The following is a 25,923-nucleotide window of genomic DNA, read 5'->3' on the forward strand; positions in this document are numbered from 1 at the left end:
AAAGGGTGGCCTAAAATGGCATTGGCATTAGCAGAAGTAAACGCTGATCTGCTGTGAAATATATACAAACATTTCAGATTTATTGTAGATAAATGTATAGATTAGTTATAAACATTTAAATATACCAGCAGGCGCGAATGAAGTTCAAATTCGATAAAACCTACATAAGTATATATGTATAAAACTGCTACACTAATTTTTGTGTTTATTTATCATGGTTTATTTAAAGGGGCGAGCGGACAATGTAGAGTTAAACTGCAAATTTATAGCTTAAGCGTAGTAGTTAAGATTAGCCTTCTTCTTCGCCTGCACTTCCATAATGGCGTCCATGAAGTCCTCGTGCGTTACCGAGGTGGCTGATCGGCGCAGGGCGATCATGCCAGCCTCCACACATACGGCCTTGCATTGGGCACCGTTAAAGTCATCCGTCGATCGGGACAGCTCCTCAAAGTTAACGTCATTGCTCACGTTCATTTTACGGGAGTGGATCTGCATAATGCGAGCACGAGCCTCCTCATTTGGGTGGGGGAACTCGATCTTACGATCCAGGCGACCGGAACGCAACAGAGCAGGATCCAGGATATCCACACGATTTGTTGCAGCAATAACCTTAATATCGGCGGTAGAGCTGAAGCCATCCAGCTGGTTGAGCAGCTCCAACATGGTACGCTGCACTTCACGGTCACCGGCCTTCTCTGAATCAAAACGTTTGGTGCCAATTGCGTCCAACTCGTCGATGAAGATAATTGCTGGAGCCTTCTCCTTGGCCAGAGCGAAGGCATCACGCACTAGCTTGGCACCATCACCAATGAACATCTGTACTAGCTGCGGACCGGCCAACTTAAGGAAGGTGGACTTGGTCTGGGCAGCGCAGGCTCGGGCCAGCAAAGTTTTTCCGGTTCCAGGGGGACCATACAGGAGAACACCTGAGAACAAGACAGACTCACTTGATTAACTTGAACACTAGTTAGTGCAAAATATGTGGTTCCCACCTTTAGGCGGGTGTATGCCAAGGTTCTTGAACTTTTCCTTGTGCGTCATTGGCAACACTACCGCCTCAATCAGCTCTTGGATCTGCTTGTCCAATCCGCCGATGTCGGAGTACTGCTCTGTGGGTCGCTCGTCCACCTCCATGGCTTTGACACGAGCGTCATACTCGGCCGGTAGGGTCTCTAGAATCAAGTACGAGTCCTTGTTGACGCCCACCAGATCACCGGGCTTCAGTTTCTCGGCATCCACCAGACCGATGACTGGCAGGAAGTAGGCCTGACGAGTGGAGGTTTTGATAACGGCGCACTTGCCTTTGCGCTGGTTGTCCAACACAGTGACAGATCCGTCGTCCTCCTCCTCTTGTGGGTCCACATCCAGCAGCTCTATGACATTGGAAACCAAGTAAGGCAGCGTTTTGTTAACCTATGGAGAGTGGATGAGAGTTTATGGTCGGTTTTGGGCAGAGTTATCGTCGTTCTCACCTTGATCTTTTCGGTGTTGTCCTTGATCTTCTCGTTCTGCGCCTGGATCTCGTGCGTGATCCGCATCACCTCACTCTTCATGATCTTAATCTCGTTGTCCATAAGGCGAGTCCTGCTCACAATCTCATCGGTGGACATACGCATCACCTCCTCGCCCAGCGACTCCTCGCCGTCCTCCCAAATCGACTTGTCCTCCAGAGTCTGAGCCATGTTTAGTTAGCTGGTTGCCTGCTCTTGGTAAATATTACGCTTTGTTCAATGCAATTATTGCCGATCTTTTCTCAAACACTCTGCCGATGACTTGTAAATTTCTTGTTTTTTCTGCGGCAAGTTGACAGCACTGGGCGGACAGTGTTGGTAATCGTGGCAGGCGCCGCTCGGAAAGCCGCGCGGTTATCGATAGCACCGATTGACCGATCAGACGCTTTAGCACACTGGCAGAGAACGCTGTTCTGTAAAAAAAAAATTGGCAATTTATATTAACAAATTGCTAAAAGCCGAAAGTTTGCGATGTCCGACAACAATGGTGAGTGCTGCGATTAGCGACTTAGATGCAGTGGAACCCCCGCCCATCCCAAGGACGGCGGGCTGGTAGCCAACCTCCCGACAACTATCACCCGAATCTTGTTTTTTTCTTGTCACAGAAGCGTCAGTCGAAACTAACTGTTTCCGCGGTGGCTTCACCCTAAAGGCCTCGCGCTTGGGCGGGGCTGTGCTCCGCCCGGCGGTGCTGGCCAACAGCAGCGGATCCTCCAATACCTCCGCCGCCAGTGGCAGCGACAAATCGGAGGACAGCGCCCTGATTAACAATCCCTTTCTTCGCGAGGCAAAGGACGAGGAGGAGGAGGGAGACGACGGCTCAGCCCCGGTGGCCGAGTCCTCCAGCGAGAAGGCCGCCGAGAAGGAGGATGAAGAGGTCGACGAGCGCCCAGATCCGCTGACCAAGCTGCGCAGCAACGGCATTGAACGCTCCAGTATGTTTGCCGCTGCCAAGAATAACATGCCCCATGTCCAGACCAGCGGCTTCGTCTTCGGGCAGAATGTACACGAGCGTGTGGTTGCTCCCATTACGGATCAGGCTAGCGCCGAGGGACCGAAGGTAAATGAGGCGTCGGCCAGTTCGGGGTCGGGCGCCCAGGAGGCTGCTTCCTCCTCCACATCCACTTCGTCGCACCTACTGTTTTCCAGCGTCATCCAGAATGCTGCCCAGACCACAGATACCAGCGAGGCGGCTGCTGCTTCCTCCTCCACCTGCACCAGCAGCAACAGCAATAACAACAAGGAATCAGCAGAAGCCAAGAGCCTGACCGATGTGGCCCGTGAATATGAGGAGAGCCGTGCCCAGAAGCGCAAATACGAAGAGGTAGAAACCTTCACCGGCGAGGAGGACGAGATAAATATAATGGATGTCAGCTGCAAGCTGTTCGCCTTTCTGAACAGTAACTGGGAGGAGCGGGGACGCGGAAGCCTGCGCCTCAACGATGCCAAGGATGGCCGCGGCAACTCGCGCGTGGTCTTCCGTACCTCCGGCAACCTGCGTCTGCTGGTCAACACCAAAGTCTGGGCCGCCATGGTGGCGGAGCGGGCCAGCCAGAAATCACTCCGCCTGACGGCCATCGACAACTCCGGCGTGGTAAAGATCTTTCTGGCAATGGGCCGGCCAGCGGACATAGCCCAGCTGCTTAAGGCGCTCAGTGAGCGCATCGCCAAGCGTAAGGTCACACATCCGGAGGAGTGCAACGTGGAGGAGACGAAAAACGGTGTGACCTCCGAGGCCGCCGCCAGCTTGCAGCCGGAGTCGACTACCAACGATGACGAGGACGAGGATAATGCTTCCGGAGCGGCGGGATCCTCGGGCACAGTTTCCGCCGAAGCGGACAGCAACGAGCCGAGCCCCAAGAAGATGGTCGTTCAGCCAGATAGCAGTGGCGATGTCCGTGTGCCGCCAGTGGAACAGGCCGATGAGGATGCCGAGGCCGAGGCCAAGGATCAGAATTAACCGCCACCGCTCGATCTTCTTTTTATACGATTCATACTTGGAAAACACACAACAAAGCAAAAACAACCACAACCACAACCACAACCACTAATTAAAAAACGCGCCGTGAATTATTATAAATTAATTATAATAATTTATTAATAATTATTATTATTAAAAGTAAAATAAATGAAGTGCTGATTTGTGAACCCATGAGCAGCGTCTACAAAAGACATTTATCCATTACGTTTTGTGTTTGTATTTTTTGTTGTTAAAAACGAAAACAGAAACTAAGATACCGATCGTACTCGATCTACAATTAAACGTTTTAATTTAGTCACTATATAAACCCTATGTACTACTTTTCGCTTACGAAATACTTTTTACAAGTTCAGCCCTTGCACTAGTCCCGATCATAGCTCTCTAATGACTGGCACCTAGCCACGGGTAATGGAGGTTTCCCGCAGCCAGGATCGCGGATCAGCATTCAGTATTCAGTTAAAAATGAAAAAAAATAGCGTTACGACGAAACGTACAATCTAAGTGGAAGTAGAAGTAGCAGTGACTGGACAGATTCGCCCCCATCCCACGCTCACAGCTTTGGCTTCGAGAGGATTTGTCGCTGCTTCTCGGTTCCTTGGCCTGGCCAATCATCAGGTTATTTATCAAGCAATTTATGAAACATATTCAACTACAAGGTAACACCTAAAGACATGAGTTGCATCTCGCCAGCCTGGCCTCTCCGGATAGTGTCTATGTACAAAAGGGAAGAAGGCGGCGCCCCTGCAGCGCCCAATCTTAGCTGATGGTGCTGCAGCTGGAGACGGTCACGTTGAGGGGATTGTTGGCGCTGCTCACGGCAATGGAGGAGCTAAAACGAATTGGAATAAAAGTATTAATTAGTGTTAAAAATATTTCCTTAAGACGTCAGACTTACCGATTGTGCCGCATGTGACTCTTGACTAGATCGCTGTTAACCAGCGCCGCCATAAGGCTCAGTTCACCAGCCATAACCGTGGCACAGACGATCTGTGCCAGCTTCTTGGCATTGTCTCCTGGCCTTGTGGCATGTGCTCCGCGCACTCCCAGCATCTCCAGGCAGGCGCTCTGACCGGGCAGACCCGTGCCACCGCCAACAGTGCCCACCTCCAGCGAGGGCATTGTGCAGGTCATATACAGGTCCTCGCTGTTCTCCACCCAACACTCCATGGCTGTGGAGCAGTTACTAGAGGTGACATTCTGGGCGGGATCCTGCCCGGTTGCCAGGAACACAGCGGTTACCATATTAGCTGCATGAGCATTGTTGCCCCCAATGCTGCCGGCCATGGCACTGCCACCCATGTTCTTTAGTTTATTGCACTCCACCAGAGTCTTGGCATCCGTCTTGAGCACGGAGCGTAGTGTGGCTGCCGAGATGGTGCACTCGGTGACTACCCGCTTGCCACGTCCCTTGATCCAATTGATGGCCGCTGGCTTCTTGTCGCAGCAGAAGTTCCCGCTAAGCGAGATGATCTGCATGTCGGGAAACTGGCGTTTGATGCGACGCAGTGCCATCTCGGCGCCCTTGGAGACCATATTCATGCCCATAGCATCGCCGGTAATGGCCACAAAACGGATGTACAGCTGTGGTCCATCCATGGCGATGTGGCAGTCTTTCAGTCGGCCAAACCGTGACGTGGAATCGAATTCCGTCTTCACCACCTGATAGTTAACCTCATTCTCGATCCATGATTTCGCCTCGGCTGCACGGGCAACACTGGGGAATCGCACGCACGGTGCTCGGGTCATACCCACGTCCTCCACCACGGATCGAACTCCGCGAACAGAGAGAGCCTTGCATCCACGATTCGTAGAGGCCACCAGGGCACCCTCTGTGGTGGCCATCGGCACATAGTAAGTCTCACCGTCCAGCAGCAGAGGTCCGGCATATCCCACAGGAATGGGCACATAGCCAAGCACATTCTCGCAGCAGGCATTAAGGACCCTGCGATAGTCGAAGTGCTCATAGGGCAACACATCCAGACGTCCCGCTGGCATCTTGGCACGTCCGGCAATGATTTGCCGCCGGATTCGAACTCCCCTCTCCGGATCGTCTAGCACAGACTCGATCTTGTACAATGGACAATGAGTGCCACCGGCATGGACAATGGCCACGATCTCCTCATCACTCAGGGCAGCGGGTCCATTTCCGTCCTCAGTGGAGTTCAGGATATCCAGGCATTCCTGCAGTGGTCGTGCTGGTCTGATGGGCTGAACAAGTCGCTGACGCAGAGGCAGAAGCTCCGTTTGAGTGGAAGCATTGGCCGAGCTCTGCTCTTCAATGGTAAAGAGTGGCGTGCGGAATACAGCTGGAGCCACACTAATCTCTGACGGTTTGTTTTGCTCATCCTTAGTCTCTTCCTCGATGGGTGTGGTCTGAGAGGCCTTGGCGGCAATGGCCACTGGCCCGGATTGACGCAGCTGCTCTGGCAGGGGATCGCGATTGTCAAAGCAAATGAACTTGACCACCAAGGCTATGAGAACAATGGAGATCACTATATGATCGGCGCTCATTGTCAGCCATCTGGAAAAAAGAAATACAAATAATTGGTTAAAGTTAAAGATCTTAGACTTAAAGAATGAGCATATATGTAACATATTTTTAAGTCTTCTTATATACATAAGATCTTTGACTTATATCTTATACTCACTTAATGATTATGTCTGTGATTTCGGCCGACTCCGTGCGATTGTTGCTCACATTCAGGCTAAGTGTTGGCGAAAGCGTCTTGTCCACGGTGTCGTAGTCACTCCCGGAGAAGGCCACCCGGCTGTAGATATGCACGGCCATCAGGCCGGTGGTCATAATGAGCTTGACGCGCTGCAACACTGGATTGGCCTTCTGCTCCTCCTCGGTGAGCGACTTAAGCAACAGCGAACCCTTGGCCTTCTCTCGTACAACGGACATGTCAACGCCGGACCGTGACAGGTCAAAGATCAGCGAGAGGCAGGCTGGGTAGAAGGTCATGAAGACCACGTAGTTAACTAGCACTGAGAGCACGGCGAACATGCAAAGCACCTCCAGGCGCTGCACACCCGACAGCGTACCCACGCCCACTAGCAGCACCTCGACAATGGTGTCCAGGGAAATGGCCGGTCCCAAAAGCTCCAGACCGCGGGCAATGTTCTGAGTCACCTCCGCCTGGTTGCTACCCGAGAGAGCCAGTTGGGCCAGTCGGCCGGAGTTGGACAGGTCAATGACCAGCAGGAGGAAGAACAGGGCGTCCCTGAAAGTCGGGTTAATTGTCGATTTCATTAGCAAGTTTATTAATTATTTTTGACTCGATGTACTCACTTCAGGTCAGAGATATCGCTGCCCAGGAACTTGATGATGGCCGTCGTGAAGATGAAGCTGGAGAAGACCGTGAAGAGACCGGCGATGCCTGAAAGAGAACGCGAAACATGAGAGATGATCAGTTGGAGGCATTAGCGAACGGAGGTCGAATCGTTTAGAGCGCACGTGAGAAATGCCAGGGAGCTGTGGTAGGTAACTGCCAACTACATACCTGTCCGCCCCACCTCTAAAATCTTGGCCAAACATTCCAGTCTTGTGTGTGGTTTGCGCTTTTTTTTTTGTGTTCCCCCCCCCAGCTTTCGGGGGGCCGCCGAAATAGTTCGGAGCGGGTGCAAACAATGCCGGCATTCTAACCACTTTGGTCAACACACGTGCCCCCCAAAACGAATCGGACCCAGTGGGGCATTACATCACGACACGGACCAAGGGCGACACTTACCTAGCACATATTTGGAGCCCATTCGGTGGAGGCTACAGAACTGGTAGTAGCAGTAGAGCACGGCGGTGCAGCGCACAATGGTCATCAGGATGACATCGGCGGCGTTGTATTCCGCCTCCAGGCCATCGCAGGACTGACTCCATCCGTGGCAGGGACGATGCCGACTGGAAGTGGCCGAACCTCCCACTGCCGGTGGCGGTATGGGTGCTCCTGGAGCCGCTCCAGTTGTGGCCGCCGAGGCAGTGGCTGTGCCCAGACCGCTAGTGGCATCCAGTGTATTGTTCTTGTCCACCGTCAGCATGCAGGCAGTGATGGTGAGTAGGGCCACAATGACCTCCCAGGGATGGGAGGCGCAGAATTCGCCGTGGGCGCGAAATAAACGTCCAATCATGGTTGCGGCACGTCCGAGTCCCGTCCAGATCTGGCCAATCTTGGCTGGCTGTGGAGAGAAAAAAAAGGGAAAAGGGAAAAATGCCTGTCAGTAAATGGGACTTCTCGGTTTGTCCGATTTCTCGGCTCTATCTGGTTTGGTTCTCCCTTTGATGTGTCGCCCCAAGGACGTTTGGGCCAGGATGCGGGCCAGGCCAGTCAACTTTTGTGCGCTGCATAAGCGAGGGGTAGAATATAAGGTGTAGGCAAAGGGGAAAAGGCAGAGGACAGAGGACAGAGAGTTAACTAAATCAACAGAGAGAAACATATCGATTTAAATGTTGACACATTCACAGGCTCCTAGGCCCCCAGGCTCAGACGATAACGACGACGAAAAAGGAAACGGAGAAACACGTTATTACACTAAGCGGATTTGTACGGCCAGGGCACAGTGTCCTTGAACAACCGGCATGCCCCTAGCCCCCTGGCCCAACCTCCTCCTGCCGCAGATGCAAATCCGTGATTGATAGCTTAAGCCGGGGCCAGCAGCTCCCAGCAGTTCCGCATGCCGCTGCTCGACTTCGAGTCTGGTTTAATTAAGCCATCGGGCAATCTCACTGGACGATCGCATCGCCGCCCACCACGTGCCCGGCATAAAATGAGCTCCGCTCCGAACTATCCATCTATCCTGCCCCCCCAGTTAGACGACGTGCCATAAATATTCAAAGAGTCCCGCCTTTGCACGGCTGCGCCGGCGCACAGTCTCCGCGCGGCGGTCATAAACAATGTTATCCATTTTGTTGTAAAATAAAAAGGGGAAAAATGAGTGAAAAAGGCAAAAAATAAACAAATAAATATGCTAAATAAATCAAATGCCACTTTGGCGCAGTCAAGAGGCAAACCCAGATCCCGGGGGATTTACGAGGTCCCCCGTATCAGCAAGGCCAAGTGCCTGAATATTGTGTAATCCGAAGCCTTTGGGGCCATAAACCATCGTAGCACTTAAGCCGGGGTCCTGGCATCCTTTTAAATCTTTATGGGATGTTCTGTAAACTGGGAAATGCAGTTTATTTTCCCAAGAAGGCGGTCGTCTTTAGGGGAACTATAATGTTTACTATTTGTAAGTGAACTGGAGAATTATTTAGTTTCCTGTTTCGGTTTTTATACTCTTGAAGGGTATTATATTTTTAGTTCGAAGGAGTCATTTCCGACCCCATAACTCATATATATTCTTGATCAGCATCAACAGCCGAATCGATCTAGCCATGTCCGACCAAAATATAATTTTTTCTAAATTTTCAAAATTTTATAAAATTCCAACGTTATAATTGTCAAAAATTTGGCAAAAATTTGACAACTGTAAAATCTTAAATTAAGCAGATTTATTAACTTAATAAAAACAAACATTGGAACGGTTTCTGAATTGAAATTAATGCTTTTTTGGCTTAGTTATGAGATTTTTAAATTTTGATTTGTCGAAAAAATAGTCATACCAAAATCTTTCTAAATATTTATTCAAATAATGTGAGAACTAAGAATACTAGTACAAAATGTTCTTTAATACCACCACAAGTTTTCCTTTTGAAGTTGAAAGCCCTTGACTTAGTGCACTCTTAGTCAACAGTTTTGACTGAAAACTTCTAGAAAACTATATGTAAGGTAGCACTATATAGGTTTCCGCTTTCTGGAGTATTTACTGCAAACTGCAGCTAGCTGGAAAGATCATCAAATTGATTTTTATTGACTCGAACATTGGGGCAGCAGCCACTGAAGCGCCCAAGCGGAATCGTAAAAAGTGCGAGGCATAAACAATTTCCTCCATATTCAAAACAAAAAAAATAATAATATTGTTGATGTTTCTTTTACTCATTGGTTGTGGCTAAAATGGAAGGCCTGCGAATGGCCGGCAATTGATGGCGTTATTTTTGGGTAGGAACTTTTAATGGCGAAAATCTGGGAAGGGGCGCACAATACCAAAGGCCAGGGCTCTGAGAGGGAGTAGATCAAGATCATGTGTGAGTACAAATTCGAAGTAAGTACTTGTGTGAAGTACACGAGATTTTGTTGGTCTTTGCAAAAATCTACAGGGAATTTTTGACTAAGCGCCAATTCCGTGGAATTGTGGCCCCCCAAAGGGTCTCCCCTTACGGCGAAAAAGTTGTAAACAAGCACGTACTTTAGTTTACTTTATATATAAACAAATGAAATAAGTAAATATTGTCAAATGTCTGGAATATTTTCAATATATATTTGATCAATTTATTACCACTCTTTTTCCCGTTAGGCACTTTGACCTCACTTACTCTAGGCTTTCTGAGCTATATTTTCTTGTTTTCTTGGTCCAATTTTACTCAATTTCCTGCCTGCTTGGGAAACTCATTGAATATAATTGAACTGATGATTAGTGGGGGAGAGAATTCGAAGTCAAATTGAATTTGCAATAGAACAAAGGCCTTCCCGATGATCCAGAATTCCAGAGTTCCCCCCTAAAGTTCTCAAAAAGTCCATCAAATGGGTGTGAAAAACAGGGCACACACAGGGAGTGCACTCCTCTGATCTTCCCGAGCTATTCCCGGTAGTGTGACGTAGATGTAACTCTGGAATTGCCAAATCCATGGAGCAAATGAACAACAACAAAAAATTAGACAAATTTTTCATTTTCATTCAAATGTTTATTTTCGGCTTCTGTTTTACAACAGAAGTATCAGCGAGCGGCATCAACAATTAACGAGGGCGCCGCTAAAATCTGTTGAATGGCGAAATGTTTAAATTTAGTCCAGAAAAGCAGCGGGAAAAGGTACATATGTACATATACCCAGAAAGATCTGGAGAAATAGTAGAGGCTTTTTCAGGGAGGAAGTCCGCGGGGCAAGGACGTGACCAGGGAGGGGGAGGTCAAAAGGGGGGTTCACCATTTGGCAACAAACAAACCAGCGAGGGATAAAGTATGTGCGTCCAAAGTATCTGTATCTGTATCTGTATCTGTATCTGTAGCTGTTGCTGTATCCGTATCTGTATCTGTGCGGCTGCATTGTTTTGCATACTTTTCGTTTACATTTGAAAGCACTCGCAGAACGGATGTTGCGGCCGACCTCAACCTTATGTCCATACAAAAACACAATCCCGGCGAGGGGAAACCCGTGGGGTTTCGGCAGACCTCTGAGACTTCAGAAGGGAAATAACTACTAAAATAAATACGTGTGTGTATGCGGGAAGAAACCCCCGAACGGAAGGCGACGACCCAACTTAGAGACAGGCAATTTCAAGCAGACAGCCAAAGAAAACCCAAAAAGTAAATATGTAACTACAAAACGAAATACCTAAAATTAAACCAACAAAAGTTAGTCGACCTTTGTGCAGCGGACCCCTCAAAACATTATAAACTTTCTTAATCTCAAGCAGAAATAAACATATTGTACTTAAAAGTATTTGTTAGTCTTTTAACGAAATTGTTTTGAATTTAGAAATGATTTTAGTTTGGTTTAAGTACGAAATACTTTTTAATGAATAAAATCTTATAGTTTTTTTTATGCGTATGTTTGTGTTAAATCAAAGTTTAAAAAACTCAAAACTAACCAAAAAAGATTCTTAATTTTTTTAGTAATAAATCTGCTTACTCAATTTTAACTTTAATAAAATTAGCATTTTTTCATTTTTTGACAATTTTAACGATGTAACCCCTTATGAAATTTTGAAAAAAATTTAAAAATATATTTTTCAGCCGGAAATGTCTAGATCGATTCCCCTGATGCTGATCAAGAATGTATATGATTTAAAGGGTCGGAAATGTTTCTATCGCAGTATAGAAGCTTCTGACTAATATTTTAATACCATTTTTTGAGTCGATATTATTAATATTTTCATATGATAAGTTTTTCTAAAAATCAATGCCTAAAAATCTTATAACTTAGCCAAAAACGCATTAATTTCAATTCAAAAACCACTCCTATGTTAGTTTTTATTAGTTTAACAAATCTGCATACTAGTTTTATAAATTTAGAAAATTTAATTTTTTGTCAAATTTTGACAATTTTAACGATGTAACCCCTTGTAAAATTGTCAAATTTCGAAAAAATTTCAAAAATTAATTTTTCTGCCGGAGATGTGTAGATCAATTAAGCTGTTCATGCTGATCAATATTTTATAGGATTTATAGGGTCGGAAATGATTCCTTTACAAGCATCTGACAAATATTATAATACCCTGAAGGATATAGAAATTACTATTAGGAAAAATTTTTAAAAACAATTTTTTATTGGACCTTTATGCCAATTAGTCCGGTAAACCATAAAATTGATATTTCATGGCCTCAACCTTTCTACTGGGAATTTGATTGAAATCGAAACGTTAACAGTTTCAGATTATTTTTCTATGCTAAAAAAAAACAACTAATGCTACCAGCAAATGGAATGCATTAAATTGCAATTTTATAAGCCCTTTTCTAACAGCTTATTATATCAGAGTTAAAAAACCCTAAACACTCACACTTCACATTATTTAAGGATCTGCATTTCAAATATTTGATTGGTGTAATTATTAATAAGTATAATTCAGATAGGAACATATGTACGTATTTATTATTGTTACATATGTATTTATAATGTAAGATTCAAGAGATCGATTTAGTAATATGTACATTAGTTACACGTGTTGTAGTTAATTTATCCGAACCATAAATTGTATATTTTATGATATAATCTTTCCGATTTCCTATTCTAGTTATAACACAAAGCTTAAAGCAGATTTGTCAAGCAATGGATGTAACTTTAAATGATTGAAACTTATAATTATTCTTTGCCAAATGCTTTATTCCAGAGAAATTCTACAGAGACCCCAAAAGAACTTGGGACAAACCCCAATTGCAATTGTTGGTGTTTTAATGTGAACCTCGCCCATAAAACGAAAATTTCTGCGAAAATATCGAGCGAGGCGTGCAGCATTTGCATTTCCCAAATTGAACACTGGAAGCCAAGTCACTCCATAAAATGTACATTACCAATTAATATGCCCAATGGGTGCGTCCATCCAATTGTCAGGCAGTTGGGCTACCGAGAAACCCGAGAAAAGAAGGGTAAGATCTCAATGCGTCATCATCCGTCTTCGTCTGGTCTTTTGGGGGATTGGGTGGCTATGGGTTTTCCTGGAATCCTCTTCAGAACACAGGCAACGCGTTTATTTATGGCCACGGAAATTTTCCATATAATTTTCTGTATTGTTTTTGCACAAATTTTGGGACTGGCAATTAGCACAGAAATTTAGCGCAACAATGCTAAGAGATGAAGCACAATAAAGCCTTGATCGAGTTAATTCAATCAAGAAATCTCACCTCAGAATAAGACTTTCCTTTTTTAAATGTGAAAATTCTTGAAATAAACTTAATGTAAATGTACGTATTATTTTTCCTGCCACGAGTGCCATTTCCCTAGGTGAATGCTATCACAAAATCACATTACTTTGTCTGGGAATTCCAACAATATTTTCATTGCCCAAAATGTTCAGCAATCCCCCAAGCAAATTATTGCAATTAACACATCTGATTTATGATTGTTTGTTATTGATTCGATTCCATCTTCGGTCTGTTCTCAATGTGAGTTGAAGTTTGGACTTTGAATTTAAAAATTTCCAAAATATATATAGTAATTTCCCATGGCATTCAACGTTAGTACGTCAGTCGAATTTGTTGATGTGTGATTTCAGCAAGTGCTGGACCTAAAACCATAAATTCTCACGCCTTGTTTATTATTTGTGTTTAAGCAATCGGGCAATTAAAATCTGCTCACCCGGAGCAAAACGAGCAAAATTCTGCACAGCAGCTTGTGTACACAAAATAAATTCAGGTGAAGCTCAAGAAATCAGGGGCCAAATGATTTATACAATATAATATAGTATACATAGCCTGGCTTATATTATATACAAATTGACAGGAAGGCAGGAGGTTCCAATCCCCCCAAAAAACCTTTACGAGGTGGAGGGACAGCCTTGCCGTGAGCCTGCATTAATTTATCCAATTAATATTTGGGAGCATCGACAACATTTTATGGATTAAGTTATTTGCCATCACTTATGTAAGAGCATCTTTTTATTTAACAGCTAAAATGTGATTTATAATTATTTTTTATATGAAGAAAATAAATAGTAGCAGGGAGTGTAGAACAGTTGTGGTCTTTATTTTGTTTTGGAGATATTTTTAAAAATTGTAAGTGCGAAAAAGAACTGGAAATACTGTCACTGGAATATAAGCTTATTTGTACTAACAAAGTTGTTAATCAGTTGTTTATCTTTCTTTTGATAACAAAAATGACAAAAAAGAATCATATAATTTAATTCAACAATTATTTGGAGACTTTTTTCCTTAGCAGGAGCTCTAAAAACCGACTCCTTCCTAACCGGATGGATCTATCTTTTCAGACAGTGTCAGAGTCTGCAAATCTTGATTCTTGCAACTTGTTTTCCTCCACAAATCTTCAACTGGAGGGCAGAAGACGTACCACCATGAGTCACTTGGCCACTTGTTCTACTTCTTTTTCGATTTGATTAGAAGTTGATTGCAGTGTTAATGGAAAATAGCCAAGATTGTGTGACTCAGCCAGAATGTGTAGACAGTGCGATTTGGGTTTCCTGAGGTAATTACAGGTGCCGTGGCTCATATGATTGCCGTTTGATGGTGTAAGATTGATAACAGAAATGGAAATAAATATAGATCTGGGACAAACACAAAAAACAGAAAAAATAGGGTTAAATGGGATTGATGGGAAAACTAACCCGATTAGATAGTAAACAAGGTCAAAGCCAATAAGGGAACATATCCCAAATAATAACAATTTTCCGATGGCAAATATCAAAACCCCATATTGAGATTGCACTTTGATATTATTTTACCATATTTTAGCTGCGTTATATTGATAAGAATTTATTGCCACTTCACAAAACGAGATACACTAAAAGCCAAATCAAGTTGCTGGCCATTACAGACACTTGCCAAAGCCGATTAAACGTCAAGCGTTAACAGCATATTTTCCATTTGGTTACTGATAAAAAAAAAAGTGAAAAGAAATAAATCTGAGACAATTTGTAGAGCTCTTTTCTTTTTTGGTGTGTAATTTACAAGTTGCCAAACAAAAAGTAAAAGTTTCTCGTGCGGAGGCACAAATAAATAAATTAATAAAACGACACACACAAACGGTGTCGATGAGAGGAAGAAAAAAACAGTTTTACTTTCTACCAAAAATGCGAATGCTGCTAATTTGTATGCAAGCGAGGAGAGCACAAAAAACAAATCAACAAAAAACGGAACCAAGACCAAAACACAGTTGTGTTTTTTTTCAGAGCAAAAAAATGGAGAAAAAACGATAAAGTCAAACAAAGTAAAAGACACATCAAACGATTTTCTTTGCTCTGCTTAGCTGCTTTTTTTTCCCCCTGTACCCAAAAGTTGTACAAGGAAAAACTTTTAAAAAGCGTCAGGATTTTAAATTAAAAGTAAAATCAAAAGTGTGAGACGACGATAAAGCCGAAAAAATAAGCGTTTATTTTAAACGTTTCTCCGGCGTTGTTTTGGTCTTTTTAAGATGCTGCCACTGACATGTGTCAATAGCTTATGTTAATCAGGTGCTCCAGCATAGCGATAGCATCATCATCATTATCGAATCTCATCCTCTTTGGCCACCTCCAGCAGCTCAGCTCTCATGACATTGACCCACTTGGCTGTTTGTCCATCGATTCGCGTTGACCACAACGCCGTTAACCATCCGAAGAGCAATCGAAGCCCCCCCCCCCAAAAAAAAGCAAAGAAAAAATGCTCTGAACAAAGAAAAACCGGAACCATTCGCAATGAAATAGAAAGTTTTTTTATTTGAGACTTTATAGTCGTCATTGGTTTAAAAAATAAGGCATAAAACGAGGGCTTTGCGATTGCCTTAAGATTAGAAAATCCTATTAAAAATAAAGGTGATAGAATTTGTTGGAGAGAAAACGAAATTGTTGATAATAAAGTTAAGGAAATTTTTTCAAAATTAAGTTGAAATGGGAAAATTACAGAAACTTATTTATAAATGAATTTCTACACTATTGCAAAAATTTCTACTCTACGGTAACAGAAGACAATGCAGAACAATTATTTCGTTATAAACATTATTTAAAAACATTTCTTAGCAATTTCCCATGGAATTAATTCTTAAAATTGTGTGCAAATAAGTTCCACAAAAGTTATAATCCCTTGAAATATAGCTTTTAATATGTTTGCCTTAAAACTCTGATAAATAATGCCTTAAAAATGCCATAAATTTAAGTAACAAATTACTTAAATAATAGCTGTAATTATAGGTAATTATAAACTGTTATAGGAAACGCAGCAAAACAAGCTCTTAAAGGCCATATAAAATATAAAATTAAAACTCTTCAAAGGACACAGAGAAAACCTTAGTCAAAGTCAAGGAAGCTTCCTTAAGCTAAAAAATATGTCTGCTATTTTATTGACTGCTTCCCATTGTATTACAATTAACGCCATTCAAACAATTTAATTGTAAATACACTTAGCCTTTGGGTATTCGTCCTTAGGCTTAAATTGCCAAGTTGTTTCCCAGCCCTGAATGGTTATTGGTATTCACTTCTGGGAAGTCAATGAATCGGAAATCTATTACATATTCAATACTTTAATATGCAAATTTTTGCCTTCATCTCCCTCTCCTGGTAACAATAGACTAGGTCTAGAGTATCTTTTGGGGGCCTTTTTGGAACTTATCATCTTACATTGCGTTAAATCGGTTGCATATATGTACATATATTATAAATAGTATTAAGCATTTCCAGCTAATTGGTGAAGCCCGCCATCCGCGATCCGGTTAATTGCCGCCCATTAACATGACTGCGATTCGAAAACCTTTGTTAACAAATTAAGCAATCAAAGCTATTATTAAATAAACCATAATTGAAATGCGCCGCCATAGGCGATGTTTTTGGCCAAGGTTTGTTGTTTTATTTGCCAATGTGACGGCGGCGGGCGCATCCCCAGTTTCAGTTTCAGTTTCTTTTTTGTCTGTCAGAGAAGATGATTCGCAATCACGCTAAGTAAAGCTGCCTTCATGCTCGGTTTGCCATTTGGCCAAAAGCAAAAGCAAAACCAACATGACTAAAACGACTTAAAAACACGGCAATTCTAATCACAGCCAGCACCCACCCACATCATTATGTGTTTGGTTGCACATCATCATCATTGGGGGGCTTATCGGAATCGGCATTGGGAATTATCATCGTCATCATTATCATCACAGCGCCCCGTCATCTGCAGCATAAGCGCTCGTAAAGTGGCCAACTTGGTTGGCTGCCTCCGCTTTCTGGCAGCTTGTTGCAAATTTGAATTTTAATTCAACCAGCCAGAAAGGCAGAAAGGCAGTGGGGATAAGGGCCTGGCACTTTTTTATCGACGCTCTGCCGGTTCTCTGATGTTTGCCGGATGCAATTTCAATTTCCAATCACAGTCATATTACACGGCTTCATGGATTACATGCTCTGATACGAAAGAAGGAGGCGCGCTCGTCCTCCCCCACTCATTTCCCCGCCAGGACACCCTCATATCCTGGCTTAAACAGAAATTGATTCGAGTGTGTTCAGGGTCCTTGAATGTGTGCGGGTTGTTCAAAGAGTCTATGGGTTTTCTTCTTTACAATTCGTTATCACTCTTTAATTAGACTAAATATATATATTTTGAAAAGTTCGATATTGATGAAATCTATCTGATTAATGGGAAATTTGTGCAAAAGATCACTTGCAATTAAAATTTTCCTAATGTGCCTATGAATCATTGACACAAATTGAGATCATTTCCTCGGAACTGACACAGTTGTGATGAGATACAACTTACGGATGCTTAGATCATTTTGCTACATAAAGTGTAAGATATATACAATAATTGCGGAAAATATAAATCACATATCTTATGGGCAACCTTAATATTTCTAACTTTATGGATTTTTAAAAAGACATTTAACTATAAGTAGATGAGCAATATATCTATCTTCAAAGTCTAATTATACCCTTGTAGGGTATTATAATTTTAGTCGGAAGCCTGAAACGTAGTGGAGGAGTCATTTCCGACCCTATAAAGCATACATATTCTTGATCAGGATCAATAGCCGAATCGATCTGGCTATGTCCGAACAAAATTTAATTTTTTCAAAATTTTTAAATTTTTAATAAGGGGTTACATCGTTAAAATTGTCAAAAATTGGACAAAAAAACAAAATCAAATTTTTTAAAATTATAAATAAAGTGTGTAGATTTATTAGCCTAATAAAAACTAACATAGGAGTGGTTTCTGAATTAAAATATATGGATTTTTGGCTTATTTATGAGTATTCTAAATTTTGATTTGTCGTATAAACTGTGATATAAAAATATCGATAAACACAGATTCAAAGAGTTAAAACATTTTTAGTGTAATTACATAATAGAAGTTAATGTCCTTTCTTGTTTAAATTATTTTTTTTTTTGTAGAAATCAAGGGAAATAAATAATAATTACGTATATTTGTACTGCTCATTATTAATATACCATTTTTTTATACTTTACTAAAAGAAAACCTACCTAAAGAATCCGGTATAATTATCAGAAAGCCTCTCTCTCTTTCTCTTGAAAAAACAAATAGGAATCAAAATCCTGTTTTAGCTAAGCATACATCATTAATACCCCAAGAAGTCCCGTCTTCTTTGCGATAAACCATTTATATTCTGATTAATAGCAGGCCCACTCACATTCAGCCGGGAGGAAAACAGGCGGCATATGGATTGTGGCAAACATGTTTGTTTTTACAACCTTTATCTGCGGTATATCCGTTGTCGATGGATCCTTGCCTCCCCTCAGTCCCACCATCACCACCATCACAACCTCCCCAGACATTATGGGAATTAATTAAATCGAGGCACAGCAAGAATGTTATAAATCGCATAAATATTTTCTTACTCGTTCCACGACTAAGACCTCGCCAATATTATTGCCTGACTTTGAAGTTTGATTATATACCCAGTGCGAGGGTCATCCAAATCAAATGTCTTTCCAGCCGGCAAGTGTAGATTAAACACAGTGAGCATTCGTGTTTTTGTGCAATATTTGCCAGACCTTTTTGGATGTGGTTGCCACAGCCCCTAGGCCGAGAGGTGGACAAACAAAAGACGCTCATAGAATAAGTCGCTTCGGTTAATGTAATTATGGTCGTTTTATTGGGGACAGAGAGAGGGAGGGAGACCTAGAGGGGGATCTCTATCAGTGGCAGCATTTCTGCATTGCACAAATATTTGTACCTCTTGCAACGGCAACGGCAACGTTGTTGTCTCAAGTTTTATTTTGTTTGACCAGCGTAAATAAACAACAGGCCTAGCCATGGGTGGCGGCAATAAAAATCAAGACACAAGCAACATGAGCAGCAGCAAGATGCATATAGAAAAATTATATAAGATTATATAGAAAATTATATTCATTTATAAAAGAATATTATCAAAATAATTTATGAGAAGCTTGCTATAACCCATAGATTTCATAAAACACCATAGATGTTAAGAGACTTTAGTTTTGTTATTGATAGGATCTTAAAAACAAAACCAACTTAGATTTCAATTTTAAGGAAACTGTCTAAGATATACAACAAAATGCTCTCCCTATTTTAGTACTCAAAACTGTGCCAGTAGGCTATTGTACATCCAATTTCTTCAAGTGCATTTAGCATGACAGCAAACAGCTTGTGACATAGACAACTTGGCAGCACCGCACAGCAATTGCATCCGCCCCGAACTTGGCCGGTTGGTAACTTGATTATGCCATAAACCAAAATATGCAGCACAGTCAACGCATTTTGCTTTTCGTTACGCTTTGAATGGAGATCTTAGGTATTGGCCTGGCTAATATTGCGTCGTCTGGCGGGTAACCGTTGCCATTACGAGTCATCAGCATTCAAGGCGGTCAACAACGATTTTGGAGTGCCAATCGCTTGGTCCGTTGAGTTTTACGTGCCTGGTTAAACGAGTTGCACCGAAAATAATAATAAAAAGCCATAAAAACAACAACAGCAAATGGCAGGTTATGGCCGAAAATCGGAAATCGAGAAGCAGAGTTGCAACTCAAAAAACAGTTGCAGTTGCAACGGTTTACTTGTTGCCACCACTGAACCCTGAACATGAAAATGTTGACAGGTTTTTCTTCTTTTGGCGACCTCATTTTACAACAACATCAGAAAAGTAAAGTAAAAATAAGAAAAGAAAACCATAAAAGTTGAAAGTTACGCAAAACTCAGGTTTTTGGCTTTAAACGATTATAACAACCATAAATCTGGCGAGTGTTTATGTTCATTGAGTTGGTCTCAGGCGTAAAAGAGATATTATAATTGGTTTTAGCTAATTTAAGGAACATGTATATCTAGGACCAGATATGCTTATTTGGATGTCTTTTGGTTATAGTTAATTTCTGACCATTTTTCTCTAGCAATTTAATAAGATCCTGATACTCTGAATACATTTTTAGGTGACAATATTTAAGAGTTGACTATATTCCTAAAATTAATACAAAACATCGATAGTATCGATATGAACACCAATGCTTTTCCAGCTCCACTCTACAGACAGAACTTATGTCTTTAGTGTCAATCTAATTTTTCGTCACTACAAATTTTGAGGAAAAGCCGGGACAAAGCGTTGACCCAGTGAGCTGCTTTCCCAACGAACTAAGCTGTAACTCCATTTCCGCTTCCGTTTACTTCTGCGTTTCCTGTTTCCCTCGCCCGACTCTTCATCAAGATGTCGGACCTAAGTGACCTGGACCGCCAGATCGAGCAATTGAGGCGCTGTGAGATAATCAAGGAGAGTGCGGTGCGAGCTTTGTGTGCCAAGGCTCGTGAGATTCTGATAGAGGAGGGCAATGTGCAAGTTGTGGACTCGCCCGTGACCATTTGCGGTGACATCCATGGCCAGTTCTTTGATGTGAAGCACCTGTTCAAGATTTCTGGCGATATACCCGAGAAGAATTACCTCTTCCTGGGTGACTTTGTGGATCGCGGTTATCACAGTGTGGAGACATTTCTGCTGCTGTTGGCGTTGAAGGTACGCTATCCGGACCGCATCACACTGATCCGTGGTAATCACGAATCACGCGCCATTACCCAAGTGTATGGATTCTACGATGAGTGCATGAGAAAATACGGCTCCCCGGGTGTGTGGCGCAGCTGTATGGATATCTTTGACTACCTCAGCCTGGCGGCCATCATTGATGGCAAGATATTCTGCGTGCATGGCGGCCTGTCGCCGTCCATCCAGAAACTGGACGAGATCCGTGCCATCGATCGCAAGCAGGAGGTGCCCCACGATGGACCCATGTGTGATCTGCTGTGGAGTGATCCGGATAATCGGAAAGGCTGGGGTGTCTCACCGCGCGGTGCTGGCTATCTGTTTGGTCCCGACGTTGTCGCCGAATTCAATCGTACCAATAATCTGGATATGATATGCCGTGCCCATCAGCTGGTGATGGAGGGATTTAAGTGGCATTTCAATGAAACTGTTCTGACCGTGTGGTCAGCACCCAACTATTGCTATCGCTGTGGCAATACGGCTGCCATTTTGGAACTGAACGAGTATCTGCAGCGTAACTTTATCATCTTCGATGCAGCTCCACAGGACACACGTCCCAAATACCTAAAGAAGCCCCTGGCGGAGTACTTCCTCTAAGGCGAGAACTTAAGAGGTAATTCACTAAAACATAAACCTACTAGGAGAAGCACTTCACTTAAACTTAATATTAAATATTATAAACATACATATTTAATTAAAGATTGTTTCTTTAATATATTGATTCAAAAATTAATCAATGTTCTTGGGGTAAACTTCCACTTCTTTCAAACTAATCTCTGTCTTGGAAAACTTTCGTGTCTTTGTCAATTTAATTGGTTTGTTATGCAAAACCCACACACTGCTTAGCCTCAGTTTTCTTTGGCTTAGTCGGCTCGTCTCAGATTGCTGCAACTTCTTTGGCCTGTTTGCCTTTGTTGGGCTCTAATGCGGGCCCAATAAACATAAACTTTGATATGTTTATGCCAGAAGTGTGTGCTCTCTCTCTCTCTCTCGCTTGGTTATGATGCTGGTTAGCTTTTTGTTTGTATTTGCAGGCGACGACTATGTTTGCATTTACGCTGGTGCTACGAGTCGGGCCTATTTGCATTACAAAGTGAGTTTGCAGCGACGAACTAATTCGATGCGATTGAACATCGATTTTATAGCGCCCCGTTTTTTTTACGGCCAGCAACAGCAGCAGGCAACACAAAGGGTTCGCATCTGGCCTTCGCTGGAAGTTGGCCTAAAGCGGCGGAAATGTGTAAGCCATCAATGCAATGTGATGGCTTTGCAATAGCGCTTGAAGGTGATCGAAAAAAATGAGGGGGAACAAAAAAGCCAAATTCCAAAGTCATGCTCTCAATCCGAGAAATCACAGGTTGGTGGGGTGAGATGTTCACACTCAGAAAAATGTGCTTATCAGTTTTAAATATTGATAATGGTGACACTTTAAAAGTATTACAGCTATAATTTTATTTTAAATAAGATTTTTCTGTAGTTCTTTTCGAAATAATGTAAACTTTGAAGGCAAGTAAATATATAACAAGTTTAAATATTATTTTGAACTGGTTTAAACTGATTAACCATGGTTTAACCTGATTATAAATGAAATAAACTTTACATTTTAATGGGTCTCAGAAGTATGTTCATAATTCTTTAGATTATTTTGTCAGAAGAGAGAATTTTATGAGATTTCCCAGACACAACTCTCTAGATTAACTTCCATTAAAACTTGGATTATATTTAATCTACTTGTACATTTCTCCGTGTGGTAAATGCCTAATGCTGGCCTAACCATGTCGACTCATCGCTTAGCTATTTGACAGCGCAATTTGCCAGAAATAACAATTGTTGTGTTGATGATGAAATTGCAGCCTGAAAATGGCGCACGCGTTTTGCATGCGACTTTGCCAGCGTTTTGATAATCGCGCAATCTTTGACGGAGAGCGGACATGGACACGGACAGACACACGTACGGAGCGGCACATGACCAATTTCTGTTGCCAACATGAATGACGAGGAGATGGGGGTAGTGTAGGGGAGTTGGAAAGGGGGGAGGGGAAACAGATAAGCTGGAGAGTCCGCTGCGCATGCGTGCGGCTTGAGTCGCGCGCTCAGATCGCTTCGAGTCGCGTCGCGTAGCGTCGCCTTTGCAGGTGGCGGAGAAAGTTGCCAGCATTGAAACCACTTTTTTTCGGTTCGCCGGTGCCTGCCTATTGTTGCTGTCCAAACTACATTGGTACACATATATCTATATATGTATATATATATATATATATATATATAAAACGAGAGACAGAGAGAGAAATGCCAGGCCGTAAAGCCAAAGAAGCGCGCCCCAGCGTTAAATGAAAATAAATTTGTTTAAAAAACCAAATCGAAGTTGGGCAAACCCAAGGCGGTGTGCAGAGCAGCGGTGAGAGCAAAAGTTATGAAATCGCCCCGCCAATGGAATTCGAAGTTGAATTCGTATCAATGAAGTTATAACAGAGGTCACAAAAATAGCACTCATAGGCAAATGCATTATGTAATTTAAAAATATCATAAATATTTGCATGATGTGCCTAGAATCTTAGCTTGGCAAAAATGCTAACTGATGGAAACTGCTTTGGTAGCCCAAGGAAAAGCTTCAACAGAGACTTTCCAATAAAGATCTGTGTGATCTTGACATATAGTAGAGTCTTGATTTAAGTACGTATTTAAAAACCCAATAAAGTAAACTTAAAACACTTCAAAACATATATAATAAATTAAATAAAGCCTCATAACCTTTTCCAAAGAGCTATAAATCGACTCAAGTTATAGCGAAGTTATAGTTTTTCAGTTGTTTAACCATTAAAATTGGTTGCTATTAATTTAACCGCAACTGTCACGATTCAGAGCTTGATATTGCTGGCGCGACTTTGGCTCGGCACAAAAATCGTATATGAATATACAAGAAATAAACTCTTTCGCAACCCGCAAGACAGCCCCCGGAGGGGACTGGATTGGCTTGTTGTAATTGAATAATATTCCTACTCCGACTCGCCACATAACAGTGGAAAAAGCAACAACTACAAGGCAACAGCAAAAAAAAAGTAGGAAGCGACAATGCACTTGACAAAGCTGCTGCACTTGTTTTATGGTTTATGCTTTTTTGCTTTCGTTGTTGCAACAGCAACAGCAACAGCAGCAGCAACAGCAACAGCAGCAGCGGCATCAGCGGCTGGGACTGTGTGGCATTTTTCACTTTTGCTTTTAATAGCCAGATGCTCCGTCTGCCGATGGAGATACAGATGGAAGCGGCCAACGGCGACGAAGGCGGAGCTGAAGATGAAGTCGTCATCTGACAGTGTTTTGGATTTTTCGAATTGCCGCTCTTCACATAACCGTAATACGTTTCAGTTTCAGTTTCAGCCTTCTTTATATATATTGGGCATCGGTTTGTGTATCGTTGCTGTCGCTGCCAGATGTTGCCGCTTCATTTTCAGTTTTTGGTAAACTGGGGAACAGGCCAAGGAAATCAACTGGCATTGAGAAAGTAGTGGTACTTTCTATCCAACAAAAATGCCGACTCTCGTCAGGAAATGAACAAAATCGGTGACGGCGCAACAGGATGTTCCCGAAAACTCCTGATGGTCTCAAGTGGGTTTTTTTTTTAGGCCAAAAGAAAATATGTCTCTCATTATGATTATTTTGAAATGCCTGTTGTACGGAAGTCTATTTCAATTGTTTTCATAGGAAGTAAGATTTTAAAATCAATCTGAGTCTCTTCAAACTGTAGCTTAAATCTGTATTGTTTAGTTGGATCAATATAAGAGCGCTTCACCGAAAAATATTATATTTATATAGCAAATTAATAAAGAATTTTCTTAAGTAATTTAAATTATCTGAAAGATTTCCATTGGTTATACAAAACTCCCAATTTCAAGTGGTTACTCCTACTCAATGGAGAGAAAAAGCAGGGGAGAAGAGAAAGTTGTCCAACATATGCTTGCCTGTCCCCACTGCAGGCCAAGAACTTTTAATAGACACCGTCGCTATGCCCAGACACTGATAAGATTGGGGGAGCCCAATTGCATAACTGGCAACTAACCAAATAGTGGGAGGCCATGCAATCGATCGCGGTCTACTCACGATCACTGCGATTTTAGGGAACCAAAGAGAAGAGGGATGCTGTCCGGAAGTAGGGGCGATAAGGGAGACCAGAAAGAAGAGCCAATATCGTGGCATATGCTAATGGAAAGTGTGAAGAGACAAGAACTAACCTTGCTTTTCTGTGAGGGATCGGGTGGCGGCGGGGTTTACCTGGCGGCGTACGGATGACACGCGCCTTAGTCCACAAACGAAATGCTAATCAGGCGGCGAACGGAGTTGGGTCTCTTCTTCCAGTTGGAGAGGTCGTGGGCAACAACAACTGGTTTTCTATTCACAAATCCAGTGCGTCGAACTGTGCGTGCTAGTTCTTCTCGTGTGCTCCACTCTTTGCAGACAAATCCACATTATTGGGTTCGCGATTTATTCATTTATATAATCCCACTCTAGTCGCGGCACTTTCGCGGAATTCGGTTTCTTTTCTACGGTGTTTAACTAACAAATTGTTAAGTGCGAAAACACTGCCTATTGTTATTGCTGCTCTACCGCGCACACTCGTGTTGTTGTTTTTGTATCGGTTTATTGACTGACTCCGCGATTAGCACTGGGACCGGATCGGAACAACTGGCTGGCTGGCCGCGCGGTAAGTGTCTGCTGCGTGGGATCCTGGCGTCCGGAATTATAAACTATTTTTGGTAGAGCCAATTCGGTTTCTTCCGCGTACACAACTTCACGTTAAACAGCTGTTTGACCGTGTGACCATTAGCTAAAATGCCACAAATCCTATATAGTGCACGATAGCTGGTCACACTTTAAATACAAATAGGGTATTCCACACACAACCAAATGACTACAAGTGTTAATACTAAACTTTTTCATCCGTAAGAAATACATGGTATAAATGGAAAGAAAATGTAGTTTGAACTCAAATCATCCAATAAATTCATATTTCGAGCTCTATGTTATCAGCCGCTGCAGCGTATAAGATTATGCGATTTCAAACTTCAGTACGAAAAGGCTTGTACATGCATAGCATGCCTACTGCACTTTTTTGGTTGTTTTTAAGAAAAAATTTTTGAAATATATTTTGATGGTATATTTTGTTGTATTTAATTTAAGAATATTCTTAACAACATTATAAGTAAAATAGAATAAACATTTAATCAAAACCA

The 25,923-nt window shown here is 42.5% G+C and overlaps 3 protein-coding genes and 1 pseudogene across 5 annotated transcripts; 2 read left to right on the forward strand and 2 right to left on the reverse strand.

Annotated features, from left to right (window-relative positions):
• Nucleotides 1–49: 49 nt before the first annotated feature.
• Nucleotides 50–1,924, reverse strand: Rpt5 (26S proteasome regulatory subunit Rpt5). The gene is made up of 3 exons (XM_020954524.2): nt 1,473–1,924; nt 993–1,413; nt 50–926 (listed from the first exon to the last, which is right to left on the reverse strand). The coding sequence occupies exons 1-3, from the start codon at nt 1,680–1,682 to the stop codon at nt 271–273; spliced, it is 1,287 nt and encodes a 428-aa protein (XP_020810183.1). The 5' UTR covers nt 1,683–1,924; the 3' UTR covers nt 50–270.
• Nucleotides 1,813–3,799, forward strand: RanBP3 (ran-binding protein 3). The gene is made up of 2 exons (XM_020954512.2): nt 1,813–1,998; nt 2,117–3,799. Exons 1-2 carry the CDS (start codon nt 1,983–1,985, stop codon nt 3,469–3,471), a joined length of 1,371 nt encoding a protein of 456 aa, XP_020810171.2. The 5' UTR covers nt 1,813–1,982; the 3' UTR covers nt 3,472–3,799.
• On the reverse strand, nt 3,582–25,523 carry Hmgcr (HMG coenzyme A reductase). 2 transcript variants are annotated; one of them, XM_020954487.2, is made up of 6 exons: nt 24,925–25,523; nt 7,224–7,662; nt 6,785–6,872; nt 6,141–6,716; nt 4,388–6,013; nt 3,582–4,321 (listed from the first exon to the last, which is right to left on the reverse strand). In XM_020954487.2, exons 2-6 carry the CDS (start codon nt 7,612–7,614, stop codon nt 4,249–4,251), a joined length of 2,754 nt encoding a protein of 917 aa, XP_020810146.2. In that variant the 5' UTR covers nt 7,615–7,662; nt 24,925–25,523; the 3' UTR covers nt 3,582–4,248. The 2 variants fall into 2 exon arrangements, with proteins under 2 accessions (XP_020810146.2, XP_086697095.1); XM_086840969.1 differs by lacking the exon at nt 24,925–25,523 and having other exon boundaries at nt 7,224–7,721.
• LOC110185597 (serine/threonine-protein phosphatase 4 catalytic subunit pseudogene) lies at nt 18,801–21,431 on the forward strand (annotated as a pseudogene). The gene has a single exon (XR_015273465.1). The product of XR_015273465.1 is annotated as a serine/threonine-protein phosphatase 4 catalytic subunit pseudogene (transcript).
• Nucleotides 25,524–25,923: the final 400 nt, after the last annotated feature.

The sequence above is a fragment of the Drosophila serrata genome, unplaced genomic scaffold, assembly GCF_035046125.1.
Source record: "Drosophila serrata isolate PLE 108 unplaced genomic scaffold, ASM3504612v1 contig_382, whole genome shotgun sequence".
NCBI classification, from domain to species: domain Eukaryota; kingdom Metazoa; phylum Arthropoda; class Insecta; order Diptera; family Drosophilidae; genus Drosophila; species Drosophila serrata.